The sequence below is a fragment of the Cebus imitator genome, unplaced genomic scaffold (genome assembly GCF_001604975.1).
Source record: "Cebus imitator isolate Cc_AM_T3 unplaced genomic scaffold, Cebus_imitator-1.0 Scaffold2, whole genome shotgun sequence".
Taxonomy (NCBI): domain Eukaryota; kingdom Metazoa; phylum Chordata; class Mammalia; order Primates; family Cebidae; genus Cebus; species Cebus imitator.
Window position 1 is genome coordinate 11,995,016 of NW_016107317.1, and position 18,367 is coordinate 12,013,382.

An 18,367-nucleotide genomic window follows, 5' to 3' on the forward strand; every position below is an offset into this window, starting at 1 on the left:
TAGTAGAGACGGGGTTTCACCATGTTGACCAGGATGGTCTCGATCTCTTGACCTCGTGATCCACCCGCCTCGGCCTCCCAAAGTGCTGGGATTACAGGCGTGAGCCACGGCGCCCGGCTATTAGAACAACTTATGATAACAATGCAACATCAAAAAAATTTGTAAAACTTTTGAACACCAAAACTGGTTTCCTTTTTATGCCTTTGCTTAGTGTCCATATTTTCAAGCATTAAAACAAACACTTGATTCTTTAAAAACCCAAGTATTAAAAATACCTAAAAGCATTAATGTTAACAGCTTCCCATTGTAAGCTAGGAAGAAGACTGCATTTATGATTAATTTGCAATTTTAAAGCATCCAGGACCCTGAAACACTACAAAATTCTTATTGGAAACTATACTTATGTTGATACATCCTTCAAAGAAATTGGCGAAAATAAACGTAAACATAAACAACTCTCATTCATTAAAATGCAAGTCTGAAATTACTGTGTTCTTCAAAAAGGTATGTAGTCATGTGGAAACAATATTCACTGAATGTGATTGAGAAAAGGAAAGAAGTTGTCACTTAAATATGAAGGGAGAATAATACAAATATTTATTTTCAGGTTATATTTTAGATTTCAAGATCATCTGTTATGAAAGATACCATGTTTTAGGATGGGTCAGGAAGCAGGGGAAGAATTAATTCTTGATCGTTCTTCTTTACCTAAGACCAGGGAAGTTTTCTGTTAGTTTGGAAGATCATTTGCTCAATTACTAAAAAATTACTGTTTAGAATGTGCTAGTCATTCTGCTGAGTGTGTCATGGTATGGGCAAGTGCCCACTTTAGGCCACCTCCACCTACAGTTATATTGTATTAAACCCATTCTATCAAAGGACATTGTGTATCTAAGGACTTAACCAAAGCATGGCATACAGTAAGTGCTCAATAATGGAGAGTTATTATTTCATATTCTGTGACATTCTTTATAGCTATTCTCATCTACTGAGGAATAGAATTTAACTTAAAATGGTAAATTCAAAGGCATCCTGCATTCTCTGCTGCTTTTCCAAGTAAGTTTTTATGCTTCATCAGCAATGCCTCAGTTATTCTGTAAACCAAAGCAGCAGGGTTTAATGTGCTCTGGAAAACTAATTGGTAATGCAATGGTAAGGAGCTAATTCCTCACTAAAAATCACAGCGATCCTATTCATCATTTCTATGATGGTTTTATAGTCAAAATGCTAGAACAACTTAAACTAATGAAACTTCAAAAAAATTTTATAGAAGTTTTTGGCCACCAAAATGGGTCTCTTTTTCATACTTTTGCACAGGACTAATCATAAATAGTTCATGTGTCTCTCCTGAAAGTTTTATGAATAGCTTATTTTTAATAAAACTATGCAGAGCAGAATTACATGGCAACTCACTATACCAGAAACACAAATGCCTTCAGGGTGACTAGATTTCTCTTGAGATAAAATGTGATTATTCTCAAATACTTTAAATTATGTAAATGTGATCAGAAACACCATTTTTGTTATGGAATTGCTCAGTAAATTTACCATTACCAACATTGGAATCCAACTAACTATATGTTTCAAAGAACCATCTGAAATAAGCAAAGTGATATAAATTTTAAAAATTAAATGTAAGCACATAATATTTAAATCATTTTTTGGTAAGTAAGATGTCCAGAGCTGTGCTATTTAATATAACCCCTAGTCACATGAATATTTTAAAATATAAGTGAATTTAGATTAAGTATTCAGTTATTTATTATGCTAGCCAAATTTTAAGTGCACAGTAGCTGTATATGGGTAGCAGATACCATTTTGAAGAATGCGAATATAACATTTCCAATCATCACAGATAGTTTTCTTGGACAGAGTTGCTCTAGGGTATTTTAAATAAAGAAATAGTTGATGTTTACTATTTATAATGATGACCGCACAGAAAATGATCTAAGAAGCTTGGGATTTCATAGTCTCCTTGAGTCTTTTAACCACATCTCCCAAACCTTGATGAGATTATTTGGCATGCTTTTTGACAGACAAGGGCTATTTTACAATAATTTCAATACAAATGAAAACTAAGCAATGGTTCAGAAAACTAACTGCATTTACTCAATGACTTTTAGGAAACTGGAGTTTTGAATATTGTCTAAAAGAAATGGTTAATCAATGAGATCAATGCTTTCTCTGCAGCACCTTCCAAACCTTTTCTTCTGAGCGCCCCGCCATTCTACTTGGCGTGCTGCGGTGGGTCCTGTCAGCGCCCTGCATCCTCCGCTGCTTTTCCAAGTAAGTTTTTATGCTTCATCAGCAATGCCTCAGTTATTCTGTAAACTAATGCAGCAGGATTTAATGTGCTCTGGAAAACTAATTGGTAATGCAATGGCAAGGAGCTAATTCCTCACTAAAAATCACAGCGATCCTATTCAGGAGGTTTCCAGAGATTTATCAAACCCCAGCACACTGAGCAATTGTGAGCAGTTCCAATGGTATTGAAACCCAGGGCCGACACATCACTGAAAGCAACTTGTTTTCCAGTTGATATAAAAGATCTCGGAGAGACCAGTTTGGCTTTTCTGAAATGTGTAGCAACACTCCTTTAAAGAAGAAGAAAAAAGAAGAGAAGGAAGGCAAAAAAAATATGCTGTGTAAAATTTCCATTCTGCTTAAAATGTGATACAGAAAGTTACTAGATGTCTATGGAAAATAATTTAAAATTGTTAAGATCATGAAAGGAGATAAATCTCTCCTTTTTGGCATCTTGAAGGTAACCAACCAGAACTGTTGAAAATATTTTCAAGAGAACTCTCTTCTTCCAACCTTAGAAAAGCAAAATTTTATTAGAGTCTGAGGGTGGAGTGAGAATGTCAGACTTTCAAAATCTTGCAGCGTGCACACACACACTCACATGCAAAGGAAAAGCATAGAAGTAAAATTCCCCTTGGTCTTGAGATTTCTGGGTCAGATGAGAATCTCTAGGCAGAGAATTTCAGTTTATGGTAAAGAAGTCCAGTGGAGGGGTGCATTTCTTTCAGCTGCCCAAGAGAAAACACTTATTCAGGTTAACAGCTCTGTCAGGTGAAAAGTGAAATAAGAGTTGAGTCAGGCTCCTGTACCGAGCTCCATCACGGTTGAATTCAGATCCCTGCTGCCTCTGTGCATGTGTTTTGGGAATGTTTCAGGAAAGCAGTTGCTCCACAGAATAATTCCTGACAAGTGAGGCAGCAAATGCTGGCCGTTTAATGAGCTGCAGGCGGTGAACATCTCTTTAGGGGGCTGATACTTTCCCACAGAGCACTTTACATGGCTGGGACCCAGCCACAATGGGTGACAGACCCATGACCAATCGTCACTTTCACTCGACTCATCCACACGCGACCTCACCACGATTTTTCACTCTGCAGATGAACTTTAGGAACCATTTCACTTGGAAAAGGCTTGGGCAAGGGTCAGTTGCCCTTTTGTATGGTCATAAAGCAGGATTCTGTGTGTCAGTCTTTTCCCCTGTCTCACATTCCAAGTGAATTTCTGGACACCATTTAAAGCACTTGATTGAAAAATAAAGCAGTGAATGAAGCTGACTTTTATAGACTCATTCTAGCTCATCTTCCCATATAACCCTGTCTACCTGAAAAGGGATTTAGTGGATGAGCTGAGTGTATACAGGGACTTGCTGAATACATAGGGCCCATTATCAACTGTGGGGATTGTTTATTAACCGGGACTGATACACTACTATTTTGGAAGTGACCTATTAATTGCCCATTTAACTAGAATGTATTGAATTCAAACAGAAAAATAGAAAGCATGACTAAACATTTTACTCGCTCCTTCAAGGTGGTCTCCTATGAGGGCAATTGAAAACTCTTGTGCAAATTAAGGAGACATTTATCACCATATATTAGCGTATCAGGAAAAGACTTCTGGAGTAGAGACCTCCTAAACCCAAATATCTGTTACCGTATCATATGGCATCTCTGTGGAATTAAGTCTTCACTGTTAGATTTCGGGAGTGGATATCAAAAGCTTCGGTTATTTCGTTATGATACGATAATTAGTTTTTTACTTCAGAAAATCTCTGACAGTTCAGGTAAGTGGAAATGGACAAAAAAATTCCATGTAACAGGTGGACATTCATGTGCATATGTGTGAGTGTGTGTATGTACTTATTTTATAGTGATGTTTTAAGAGTCTCAAACCATCAAAGATAATAGATAGTAAAAAAAAAATGGGCCCATTCAATTAATAGAGCATGTAAAAGTAATGCTAAAGACATTTTCTAGAAGACTTTATCTTCTCTGCTGCTTGGAAAATTACTTTAAGCAGGTCTCATTTTCCTCCATCTGCTTCCCAATCCTTCCTACTTTGTGCCTTTTGCATAACTGTTGTAAATTATGGTGTTTATCCCTGGAGGTTTATGAAGTCCTGTGTTTATCTTTTACTTAAAAATAAACATACAAGCTGAAAATCAGCACAGCTCTAATCAAGGTTAGAAAATGATGCACTTGGTTTGGCTTCATTTCTAAAGTTGGCATTTTAAAACAGTTTAGAGATGCCACAACTGATTTTAATAAATGATAGTGTCTCATATTGTTAGTTATAACTCTAAAATGAATTTCATATTTTCTTATTTATAATGTTCATTTGTATTGGCAGCAAATAATAATAACATGCTAGAATTAAGCTGTCAGTAAAGAATTTTACATAAATAACCAGGATGCCAAGGTACAGTTAATAAGGTTTATATCTGTACAATCATCTTTAAGGCACTTGCTAGGTTTTCTTTTTTCTTCTTTTTTTAATAATAAGAATGATTTTTATGCCAAGGTCTTTATATTATTTTCCATTGTACAAACAAAGGAAAATAGACTGTCCAAATAAACTTGCCTTAAGTTTCAGCTCAGACAGCCAAAATTAGGTTTATATTAAAAAGTTTAATAAGTGATTAAATCAATGGCCCTCATCATTGTTTTACAACATTGACTTCACTCTTTCTAAAAGAGTAGGATCAGACCAACACATTTCTAATTATGCAAGTGAAATATTATTTTGACTCTTTTAATGTGATTCATTTGCTTAATATTGATTTAGTTTTTCTTATTAACCTCTTAGATTCATGACTGACTTCTTGTTGCAATGTGGAAACAATCATTCATTCAATGGCCTTCTCACATATAGTAAATAGTTTAATAGGCTATTTAAGTGCAACCCTTACAGTGGGGAAAAATTAAAAGCCAGTGGTAACAGTTTTCTCCTCCCCCAAAGCAGTGTATGGAAAATCTTTGATATTACAACCATAAGGTTTTTTTCAAAATAATGTATTTCTCAAATAACATGAAATGGAAAGTTGTGGAAATTATGTAAATAATGACTTTTTAAAAATTACTTAACAAAGTTTAGGAATCTTAATGATGTTGACTAGCTAATTGAATTAATCAGGTAATTATTTTGTTTCATCTTTGAGTACCCAACTTGAATTTGACCTTTTGAGAATTTTATGCCCTAAAGACAAAGCTTAAATTTGGAACAACATTATAAAGATTTGCAGCAAAGAAAGTATTCTTCTGGGACAAATTGCTCTGCCTTTTGGGAGATTAACTTATATTCTACATTTTAAGATAATTGTACTATCTCCTCTTTCTTGTTAAAACTTAAAAGAATGTAATATACTCTCCAAGTCTGAATTTTAGGATTGTCTTGAAGACAGAAAGGAAGGGACATTATTTTTCTAGTTGTGAATGTAGGTTGGTTCTGTGAGTTTCATGGACAAAGATGGGGAATGCTCTGATTAGTATTCTTGCCACCTGACCTGACTGTGTTCTCTTTTACTGCTCTCAGCTGGAGTGACCAGTGGACCGAGGATACTGACTAGGATCTGTCGAAATCTACAAAAGGCTGCATACAATTTTTAAAAAAGGATTTAATGTTAGCACTGTAAGATGTTCAGAGGGATGCAGAATTCTTTTTCTAATAGAAAAAGAAGCCTAATTATATTGCCTAAAACATAATTGAGTCTGTGCAAGACGTTGAATATGTATTGATTTCTCAAAAATACAGGGAGGGGTGTTCCCTAGATAAATGGCATTCAGTCCACCAGGGGCAATGTTTAAAGGAGTCAGAGACTCAAAGACAATAGATTTTCCAAGTTGATGGCTCTATTCAGCAGTTCTAGAGAGGCATTGAAAGTATTGGAGTTACATTCCTGGAATGGATTTCCTTTTCTCCCCAAATGTTCGTAAGCATTTGAAGGGTGGGTGATGGGTGGGGGAAGGGAATTGCTTAGCAATATGGGATGCTTGTCTCTGATCTTGACTATAGCTCTGTCTGAGCATAACATGAAGTTTAACAGGGCTGCTTATAAAGTCCTGATTTTTGGTTTCAAAAAACAAGTGAAGAATAGGGTAGGGGGAGAATGGCTGAATAGAACAAAGCAGGAATGCATTCTTCTGTCACTCAGTGTGTGTCTATAAATGATACAGGGTTGTTGGATTGTCCTTTTGGAAATAGATAATCCAGAACACGAGACATCAGAGTACTACTGGACTCTGAATGGTTAGACTGCCTGCACCTGTTCTGTTATGGAGGCCCACTTTATAAGGTACATTGAATAGACTCTCATATAAAAACCAGGTTAAGAGGTAGACAGTAAGTTAAAATAGCAAAGACTCTGTATGACTAGTCAGGAATTTTGAAATAAATTGAGTATTTTTGTCCTGAAGAAAAGAAATGCTAGGGAGAACATGAGAGTTTTCTTTAACCCAAATCTACTGTATGCAAATAGATAAAAACTGTAGAATTGGAACCAATGATTGGAGTTTAGGGAAAGTTAATTTTTGACTTGTTATAAGGGAATGATTTCCAGCAAATCAAGCTGTTTGATAAGGATTATCGTGGCACCCCAACCTGCAAGATTATATAGAGACAGGAGGATAGACTTTTAATTTAAATCAGGTTAGACAAATGCTGTGTCTTCTCTCTCCTTCAAATCTACAGAAATCACATGCGTGTGCACACACACACACACACACACACACACTTGAAAATAAGAAAGGTAAGGAAATTCTTCACTTAAGAGAAGCCCCTGAAAGATAAAGAGGTAGGAAGTCGCAGCTGGAGGAATGTTACAGTAGAAAAAGGTGAGCCCACAGACAAGACAAGAACCATCCCCTATTTGAGGAAAACTGACTCAGGAGGGAGAGACAAAAACTCAAGGTTTGAAATGAGCTACTTTTAAGGAAATAGTTAATAGAGGCCAATGGTGTTGTAGCTAGTCTGTTGGAGAGGCCTGGATTAAACAAATGACCTCTTGTGCCTTCTGATTGATTTAATCCGGGCCTCTCCAACAGGCTAGCTACAACACTATCAGCCTCTATTAACTATTTCCTCAAAAGTTTTTTTATATAGATTCCTATTGAATATATGTAAAAGGATGAATCAATTCTGTTTCTGAAAGTGTTATTGGTAGCCTCCAGCTTGAGTTATCCTGAAATAATCATATTTTTTACTAAAAGCCTTGAGAGGTCTAGATACAGTGGTGCTTCATAGACTTATGCTGTCATTTTCCTTACAAAGCCAGGGGATGCTGGGTTATAAATTAATTTTTTACATGGAAAACCGTAAACTTAGAAAGCAAACCTTAAACAACATGGCTTGTTAGAAGTGCCCTTTATATAGCACTCCTTGGCCTACCTCAGGGTAGCCCAGATTGAGAGCAAAGGCTGGAACAGAACAGAAAACAAAGAGAAGGCTGGTGCCATGGCAGATGCTGGAAGCTATGGTGGGGCAAAGAGCAGCACTGGACATGTATGTTCCAGAAGCCTTCATAAATAGGTGAAAGGATATGGGGCAAAGGAAGTGTCCCCAATGGGATCAGTGATCCAGAGATTCACATGAGTTCTTGGTTAGTCTAAACATCACACACATTGCTGGCAAGCTGTTCACAGCACAAGATACTTTTGAATTGCAGTAATAGGTAGGCCAGAACTGCAGCTGTTTGTTCTCGGTCTGATGTCTAGGAAGTGACTGGATAAGGTCCCTGTTTGTTTGGTAGTGCTTGCTGGCTGCTACAAACACCATTGCCTGGTTTCAGAGTTAAGTCATGTTTTCCAGAAGTTGAGGCAATAGGGAGAGGCAGTGACGACCACTAGATTGTCCAATGCTGTGTTTTTCTGTCTCCCCTCACCTCTCCTCCTTAACAATAGCATGCACACAAAGCATACCTCCATTTGTAGTGCCCTTCACACAGGGCTTCTGGGAAAGATGGTGATTAGAGAGCATCTCAGGATCCAGGGAATCATGCCTTTGAAAAGTTTTCTATCCTGGGTCATTCTTTTTTTTTTTTTTTTTTTTTGAGATAGAGTCTCACTCTGTCACCCAGTCTGTAGTGCAGAGGTGCAATCTCAGCTTACTACAACCTCTGCCTCCCAGATTGAAGCAATTCTCCTTGCCTCAGCCTCCTGAGTAGCTGGAATTACAGGCACACACCACCATGCCTGGCTAATTTTTGTAATTTTAGTAGAGATGGGGTTTCACCACGTTGGCCAGGCTGCTCTCGAACTCCTGACCACAGGCAATCTGCCCACCTCGGCCTCCCAGCGTGCTGGGATTACAGGTGTGAGCCACCACTCCCTGCCTATTCCAGGTCATTCTGGTGTTTCAATGTGACTCTTCCCACTTTCCCACTTCTTTCCCTGCCCACTCATACCTTTGACAATCTTTGATGTAATTTGAAAAAGGCATTGATTTGCCTCCCTCCGCTTTGATGTGTGACCTTAATTGTACAACTTAACTTTCTAGAGCCTAGTTTTTCGTGTAAAAAATGGGGGTGTTGGTAATTTCTTCTTCCAGGGATTGTTGTAAAGATTACATGATGTAATGCATGTAGTTGGCACATATGTCAGCACATGTAAACCCAGATATATGTGAGAGCTGCATAATAATAATAATATCCCCAAATTAATAGAGTCTGTAGCACCTTGAACTGGTGGCTCCAGCTTTTAAAGCCTCGTATCTGCTGCGTGCGTTTTTCTCCATATCTGTTTATTTTATATTATTTGTTTATTTTTGTTTACCTGGAAGTTTCCATATAAGTCAAACCTTTGTCATAAATTTATGAATAGTTGGATGTGTGTTTTGCAGACGTAAAATTTAGGTGCTTATTTGTATGTTTAGAAGATATGAAAATGGTATGGTTTCATCCATGTGGTTTGTGGTTAGATCCAGAGTGCTCAGAAAAGACTCATGGGTGAGCCATGGGAAGGAGCATCAGTGGTGGTTTAGTAATAGCAGCATTGTCATGTGCTTCTTGTAGGAACCCGAGGTACATCAGTTTATGAAGGCAAGCTTGATCTGTGTATTGAGGCCAGTGCTAAGAGAAACCAGGCAACTAGTAAAGAAGGGAAGAATATAACATTCTTTATTTTTGGCGTAATTTTTTGCTATTGGTTGAATTCTTATTTGTTATATTGGTTGTCTATTGGTTGAATTCATGTTGGCTATAGGGCACTGAAACTTGAGGACCAGACCCCGGAGTTAACCCTTTGACTCTTACAACCACTCTAGGTCTCACCTTTCAAGATGGAGGACTAGTTTGGGTTCACGATGCCCCAAATGTATGCCACAATGGTGAGAATAATTTATTGGTAGGCTTTCTTGATGGGAATCTTCTTTTTCTTTACTTAAGAAACCTTATTTGGGAAACCTATGGGTCACTATTAAAAGTTTTGGGAGCATTTAAATGAGTTTTATTTCCCCACTATTTTATTTTAACATGTAGATCTTGGTGAAGAAGGGCCAAAATGAATAGAATCTTGAGCCTTACTTATAAAAATTCTACTTAGAAAAAAATAAGGGTACATATTTTTTCTATTACCATAAATTCATTTTAGACTCTGTATATAGATGTAAAAGGTTTTATTAACTCAGAAGACATTTGCCTTTCTAAAATGCCAGGTTGGTTATGTCCTTCTTGAAAGGCTCCCCTTGACAAGTTGTAACCTAAACTTGTTTCAGGGACCCTTGACCCTAATTTGTCTTTCCAGCTTTTCTCCTGTGTTCTTTCCAATCATACCCTGCAATCCAGAAATACTAGGTTTTGTGACATTCTTAGATCTGCCGTGTTTCACACTTGTCTTCACTTGTCTTCATGCCTCTGCAAATGGTAATCCCTCTATTTTACCTACCTTTCCCTTGATTGCCAGGAAGAGGAGTTGCTGCTCTAGGTGCTGCTCTCTCCTAGGCCCTACTTTGTTGACCATCCTAACTCAGCGGCTTCTTATCTGTTGCACTAATGCCTTCTGTGCTGTAGTCTCATCTCACTGTATTGTGGCTATCTGTATTCTTGGATTTTTCCTTATCAGCAGTGAACACCTTAAGGATGGATTGGATTCATCTTTGATTACTCAACAACAACTCAGTAACTCTGACAGGTTATTCCCGAAAAGGTTGCTACAATGCTTGCCTGTTTTCATTAGAAAATAAAACCAAACTTAAAACATGGACAGTGAAAATGAATTCTATGTCCAGAATTCTACAATACAGTAACAATTTTGTGTATGTTTTTGTCTTTTCAATTTTTTTCCGCATTTTTGCTTAGTTGTGACCATAATATATATCTTATATATATATATATATATATATATATATCATATTTTAAAAATCATAGTGTAAGTACTTTCTTTGCTGCTGCCTAATCTTCATAGTCCTCATCTTTAATGGTTCATTACAGTTTTACCAAGTGGATAATTTACATGTACATTTCTTTACCTGTGGATATTTTGTTTTTTCTCCTAATTTTTAATACTTATTGCTGTAATAATTATATATTGGATACATTTACAAATTAAGAATGCCAGAATGTAGAGGAAAGAGCCACTAATTTGAGTTCAGAAGATCTCGGTGCCAGGTTTGCTCTGTGTCCTCTGTGTGTCTTTGGACCTTAACTGCTCTGAACACGTCTTTACCTATAGTGAGGGGCATCTGTGGCATATGATTCTTATAAGGATCAAATACAATCCAACAATGGGAAGTGAGGTACATTTGTAGGATCCTTAATGTGAACTAAGCACTGAAATTTTGTTATCTTATTTTATTGAATCTTGGAAGCAGCCTTATAAGATCAGCTGGAAGATACTGAATAACTGGCTTTAAGTCATGCATGTTAAGTGCTGAGATCCAAACCAAGGAATGTTCAGAGAAGAAAAGCACTTATAAAAAGATGAACATTTTGAAATATTCAAAATATTTTTATTATTGACCTATATTTCATAAAACTGCTTAAATCTCTGAATAGTGAATTGGCTGGGTGCAGTGGCTTACTCCTATAATCCCAGAACTTTGGGAGCCCAAGGCGGGCAGATCACCTGAGGTGGGGAGTTCGAGACCAGCCTGACCAACATGGAGAAACCCTGTCTCTACTGAAAACACAAAGCTAGCCAGGCGTGGTGGCACATGCCTGTAATCCCAGCTACTCGGGAGGCGGAGGCAGGAGAATTGATTGCTTCTGGGAGGCAGATATTGCGGTGAGCTGAGGTAACATTATTGCACTCCAACCTGGGCCACAAGAGTGAAACTCTTGTCTCAGAAAATAAAAAAAAAGAAGAATAGTGAACCTAGTTGTCAAATCTGACTTTAAGATATGATTTTGGCATGAGACAGGCAAAAAGAATTAGTGGTGTAAAAGGGGAAATAACCAATATCCTATGTGGAGGTGAATGGAAGGGCATCAGTGAAAGTAGACCTTTATAGAGAACTGGGCTTGATGACATCTCAGGGTTATGGCAATTCAAAGGAGACACAGAGTTACAGAGCTGGAAGGAAAGAGGGAGAGGTTAGCGGATCATTTTGCAGAGTAAGGATGAGTTATAATAAGATGTAACCCAGGACTTAGCCAGGAGATCTTTTAGACAAATAGGAAAGGAAGCTATCACATTGTAGGGGCCGAATTGACAAGATTTATTGTCATTTTTCTTGTAAAATGCAAATCAGATCATGTCAGTATTGTGTAGGATTAGTACATTTGTTGCGGTATCTGTCTCCTGGGTTTCAACCGTAGCTTTGTGACCTTGAACAAAATTACTTAACCTTCCTAAGTTTTATTTTATTTCTGTATAATAGTAGCATTCATGCCATAGATTCAATGTGAGAATTAAATGAAATAATGCATGCCAGTGGTTTAACACAAAGTAAGCATTAACAGTGCAGAGTAAGTGTTCAGTGTATGTTTATTATTATGTCCTGCCCTGCTTAAACATCTTCTATTGATCTTTATTACTTACCCAAACCCTTGCAGTTCTCTATTATCTGACTCCATTCCACTTCAGAGGTCCAAATGTTTTAATGGCCTGGCAGGTAAAAAGCAAGCTAAGCAAGGCTGTGGCAAACCGGGGCCACATACTCCATCTAAAAAAGAGGCACCTGCTACTCACTCTGAGCCCTGTGTGGTTACCTTTGAAGAGGTATCAGAAATCTGGACTTCATATGAAACTTCCCACTTATTAAATGTGGGAAACTAAATCAGAATTCTTAACCAACATGCTAAGTCAAAAAAAACCCCATTTGCAGGCTGGATGTGGTTGCTCTCTTGCAGCCTCTGCTTCATGCTTTTCCCCAGCCTTGAGGCCTGCTTGCGTTTGCTTGGATAGACTTTATACCTTGTGCTTTCAGACATACTAGTAACTATTTGAATTGACTTTGGTTCTTTCTCTCTTAAACAGTATTGTTCTTTTAGACTTGGCTCGACCTGGCTATTTTCTCTGAACTCAATTTCCTCCTTTGTGATGCCAGTGCACTTGGCAGGTCTTTCTATTGTTGTAGTTAAGACATTCACTTACTTGTGTTTTCAGTAAATAATTCTTAATCACCAGAATTCACAGTAGCTATAACCATAAGCCTGCTTTCCTGGTGCTGTGTTATAGAGTGAGTGTTCATGGGTCCCCTCTCCCATAATAAGATGAGCTCCTTTAGGGCAGGAATCATGTGCTCTTTGTCTGGGTTCCTCAGCAATTAGCTCAATGAGCCTGATACCCAGTGTATTAATTTCTTGTTGTTGCTGTAACAAATTACCATGAACTGAGTGTCTTAAAGTAACAGGTACTTATTATTTTATAGTTACTGAAATGGGTTTCATAGGGCTAAAATCAAGCAGGGTAGAAATGGCTTTCATAGGGCTAAAATCAAGCAGGGTTTTGTTCCTTGTGTAGGCTCTGGGGAGAATCTGTTTCCTTGTCTTTTCCAGCTTATTGAGGCTGCCTGCATTCCTTAGCTTCTGGCCCCTTCTTCCAACCTCACAGCAAGAATGTAGCATCTTGAAATCTCTCTCTGACTATGACCTCCTAATTTGCCTCCCTCTTCCAGTTATAAGAAATCTTATGATTACATTGGGCCCACCTGGATAATACAAGATACACTCTTCATCTCAAGGCCAGTTGATTAACAATTTAAATCTATTTGCAACCTTAATTTCCCTTGCCATGCAACATAACATATTCACATGTTCTGGGGATTAGGACATGAACATTTCTGAGAGCCATTACTCTGCCTGTCATACCTGGGAAGCAGAATGAGGGAATGAACCATGAAAGCCTGTAAACTCTCAGAGCATGAAAACCAGTATTGTGCTAGCCACAAAAAGGCAGAAAGAGTAGTAGATGTCTCTGACCTCAAGGAGCTGATGATCAATGGAATTGCAGGGGAGTAACTGAGAGTCCCCTGCAGTAAAGAAGAGTCCAGTTCTCTCTTCTCTTCTCAGATTAAACATCTCTGACTCTTGCAAGATTTTCCTGACATCCCAGGTTTATATCAGACCCCTTGTTTTGTGTTCTCAAATCTCCCTGCTTAGGAATACACCACCTTTTTAATGCTAGTTCAATAAATGCCCTTCCACCAGATTTTGCAGGTAATGAGGGCAATTAAATATATCTATCTTATTTCTCAGTGTGTAATATTGAGCAGAGTGTCTGACATATGTGTTAAAAATTTGGATAAAAAATGAATAAATAAACAAATGAAGAATTAGAGAAAGATGAAGTGTTTAAACCGTGTACTACTTAATCTGCATTGGGGCTTTGTAACCTGGGAACTTGGGCTTTCAGATGTGGCATGCAAAATTGGGAGGACAAGCAAATGTATGTTTCCCCTGCACTGGAGAGCAAAGATCATTTATCAGATTCTTAAAGGAGTCTGTATTAGTCTGTTCTTGTTCTGCTAATAAAGACTTACCCATGACTGGGTAATTTATAAAAGAAAGAGGTATAATTGACTCACATTTCAGTATGGCTGGGGAGGCCTTGGGAAACTTACAATCATGGCAGAAGGGGATGCAAGCACGTCCTTCTTCACTTGGCAGCAGGAAGGAGAAGAATGAGAAAAGTGCAGAGCAAAATGGGGAAAATCCCCTCATAAAACCATTAGATCTCAAGAGACCTCACTCATTCATGAGAACAGAATGGGGGAACCACCCCCATGATTCAGTTGCCTCCCACAAGGTCCCTTCCCCAGCATGTGGGTATTACAACTCAAGATGAGATTTGGGTGGGGACACAGAGCCAGACCGTATCAGAATCCATAGCCAAAAAGAGGTTAAGAAGTACTGCTTTAAGTGAGAAGAGTTGAAATGAGGTAATTTGACCATAGTGTACAGTAGGAGGATACCATATTGTTCAAGGAAAGACTGGCTTCTTTCTAAAGCTAACTGGGCTTTTGTATGTTTTTCTCTCACCTTTAGGAGAAGAGAGTGTGCTGCCTCTCCTGGCACAGGACTCTAATTCCAAAGCTCGGAGGGGCATTTTAAGAAGAGCTGTCTTTTCTGAGGACCAGAGAAAGGCTCTGGAGAAAATGTTTCAGAAACAGAAATATATCAGCAAAACAGACCGAAAGAAACTTGCCATCAACTTGGGACTAAAGGAATCACAGGTACTAATAAGCAGGAAGATGTCTACTGCTTCTGATTTCTTCTGAGATCAGATGAAATCAGTCGTTTTCAGGGTGGTATGGCCATAGGCAACTGCTTCTGATTTCTTAAGGGACACAATGAAATCCATTTATTTGGCAAGTATTTCATATACTAGGCATGGTACTACAGCCTGAGGCGTTCTCGAAATGCTTTTCATAATTTTTTAGTGGGTGGAGATATATGTATCATTTTCTTTTTGGAAATAGGTCCATTTGCTGAGAGGTCTAGGTTTTTTGCTATAGGGCTGTTTAATTCTTCCCAAATGAAGAGAAATGCTAAGGAGGTGGTAATTACGTTATAAATCGTTTGCTCTGTATTCCAAGAAGCAGGTTAAATAATTCTTCAAAAAGCAGGAACCGCTTTGCCTTTCCCTTCATTTCCAGTCCAAAATTAAAGCATGAATGAGTGACTCATGAATACTTCTTAATGGGTTTCACGATGATTTTGCTCTTTGGGTTTATGTCAAATACAGTTAAACAACTTCACATTTGCAACACTTACATACTTTTCTTGTACATTGATGTTTCATATAATTGTGAATGGGACTTCCTGGCTTTCGGAGTTGCATAATACTCCATTTAAAGTTTGGCCTACTTATTACAAATAATATTATACGGCACTAGAAGTCTCCTATTTAAATTTCCTTTAATTGTCGTGTGAAATGCAAACTGTAATAATCCCCATTTTCTAAATGAAAAAAGAAGAAACTGAACATAGGTCTTGTATCATGTAGCAAAGAGGTTTCAGAGGTAGGCTCGCACCTTAGACAATCTAACTCTGGGGTTTATGTTTTCTTTAACCTAAAGATACCATGTGCTAGTGTGCATAGAGTTCACTATACAGAGGCATCTGGCCAAAAGGGATGGTGGCAGCTGAAATGCAGCATGCACTCTGTTTGCCAGGTGGAGTTTCCTGGTGCAGGTCCACATCTGCCTGGGTTTTAAAAATTAACATAAAGTGACTAAAGGGTTAGAAGAGGCTCTGTCCTAACCACCATGCTCTGCTGTTCTTCCTCACTTCCTCATATGACCTCTTTGTTTATATTGGACCTTATTAAAACCTGTTATTATTGAGCTAAACTCTCCTTGATCCTAGGGAAGTGATCTGTCTTCACAAGCTGCTTGCCCCAACTTTACAAATTGTAGGAAGCAGTACAAGGTGTGATAGGGTAATTGTCCTATATTAGTCAGTCCGTACTTTCCTTGCTGTGTGGTACTGAGTCCATAACCTTAACTGGTTGTTCTGTGCCTCAGTTTTTCACCAAAAAAACTCAAACACTGGGACTACGCCTGTAATCCCAGCACTTTGTGAGGCAGAGGCAAGCGGATCATCTGAGGTAAGGAGTTTGAGACCAGCCTGGCCAACATGGAGAAACCCCGTCTCTACTAAAAATACAAAAAATTAGCTGGGTGTGGTGGTGCATGTCTGTAATTCCAGCTACTCGGAAGGCTGAGGCAGGAGGATCGCTTGAATCTAGGAGGCAGAGGTTGCAGTGAGCCGAGATCATGCTCCAGCCTGGGCAACAAGAACAAAAAAAAAAAAAAAAAAAAAAAACAGAAACAAATATAAGAATTCTGTCTATGTCACCAAGCAGTTTTGAATACATAACAGATAAATCAGCAGCTAGATCTTGATGGTCTGTTGTGTGCAAGACACTGTGCTAGGTAGGCAATAACAGGGAATATTGATAAATACTGAATACAACACAGTCTGTGCACCCCAAAAGCTTCCACACCCCATGGAAGCTCGTAAAAGTTTGACAAGACTATATAATAATATAGGCACTATCACATGGTAGGTTAGATATACTGCCCAATAAAAGGATCAGTAGTTCTCAAAGTTACTTATTTCTCTGGAACCTTATGTTGATCCCTATCTCTGCAAAGGACAGCTGTGTGATTGGTCCATTTACTCCCGGGAGGTCTAGTGATGGAACTCTCTAATTTTAGAGGAGCTGTTGGACCTGAGAGAGGACATCAGGGGGCTCAGTAGGCCTGGCCTGCATCTCACTGATAAAAGAAGCTCCTGTAGTCAGAGGGGAGAAAACAGGTAGGTTTGGGAGCTTGGGGAGCCTCTGGTTGAGTTGAAACTTGAAATAGGTGTTAAAAGATGGAAAGCAGTGGCAAGTAGCTAGGTTCCATCTGACAGGGCTCTGAGAAATTGTGAAAATCTCTGATAGTACATGTTGTGTTCCCAAAAAGAAGCTTTTGAAAAGAGAATGCAATAGCCATATATAAAAATTATGGGGTGTGACCACAATCTCTCCTCCTGCCTCAAAACAACTATTTTCCTATTTGTATGCTATCTTGTGGGTTCTTAACCATAGGCACATGGTTTTACATAGCTAATGATACTATGTTTAAAATTTAGTGCTGCAGGAGTGAGTACTTTTTGTCTTATTGAATTTGGTGGAGCATCTCAGAAGTAATTTAACGTTTTCTTATTTGTGAATATATCCATTACGCAAATATATCAATTATGCAATATGTTACACTGATTATAACATTATAATTATAACTTGTAAATATATCAGTCTTATTTGTAAATATATCAATATATCAATTATAGCATCTCAGAAGTAATTTAACATTTTCTTATTTGTAAATATATAAATTACAATATATCAATTGCATGGTATTTATTATGGTACATTCAGTTAAAAAGGAAACCTATAAAGATAAAAGTGAAAACTCATCTTACTCTCCTTGAATCCAATTCCTTGGTTATTTCTGTCATTTACAAATGGCACTTGTTTGACTTTATTGACACATTGTGTATTATTTTAAAAATAAATTCATATGTGTGTTGTATATGCACAAACATATAATAACACAAACACTTTCATGCTTACCGTGTGCCCTTACATTTGATGTCAATTAATCCTTACAAAAATCCTGTGAAATAGCTACTTTTAGTAGCTCTATTTTACAAAGAAGCTGAGAAGTGTGTGTGTCTGTGTGTGTGTGTGTGTGTGTACATATATATATACATGCACACATATATATACATATACCTACCTACAAAAAAAATTATTGTGCAGGTATTTTGACATTTTCTGAAGAACAGTACACTTCACCTGTATATCCAGCACACAGATTTAGCAGTAAAAGCCAGAAGCTCCTCCAAGTATCCTCTCCCACTCACTACCTGCTCCTTCCAAGGGTATCCTCTATCCTAACTTCTAACTTCTTAGTTGTGCCTCTTTGTGTAATTTTATATAAATAGTATTATTCAGTGTGTAGACAAAATGTTGTATATCCATACAGTGGAATCTTATTTGGCCATAAAAAAGAATGAAGTAGGGCCGGGCATGGTGGCTCACGCCTGTAATCCCAGCACTTTGGGAGGCCGAGGCGGGTGGATCACGAGGTCAAGAGATCGAGACCATCCTGGTCACATGGTGAACCCCGTCTCTACTAA

At 38.0% G+C, this 18,367-nt stretch overlaps 1 protein-coding gene across 3 annotated transcripts in view; it reads left to right on the plus strand.

The window, feature by feature from the left end:
• The window catches only part of DBX2 (developing brain homeobox 2), a 36,858-nt gene that overhangs the window by 13,092 nt on the left and 5,399 nt on the right, over positions 1-18,367 (plus strand). For 2 of the 3 annotated variants that reach the window (XM_017529730.2, XM_017529727.2), the window contains exons 2-3: positions 2,191-2,286; positions 14,720-14,907. In XM_017529730.2, the coding sequence (XP_017385219.1) occupies positions 2,191-2,286; positions 14,720-14,907 (284 nt within the window). The remainder of the gene's footprint in view (positions 1-2,190; positions 2,287-14,719; positions 14,908-18,367) is intronic. The other variant, XM_037738859.1, reaches the window with a different exon arrangement.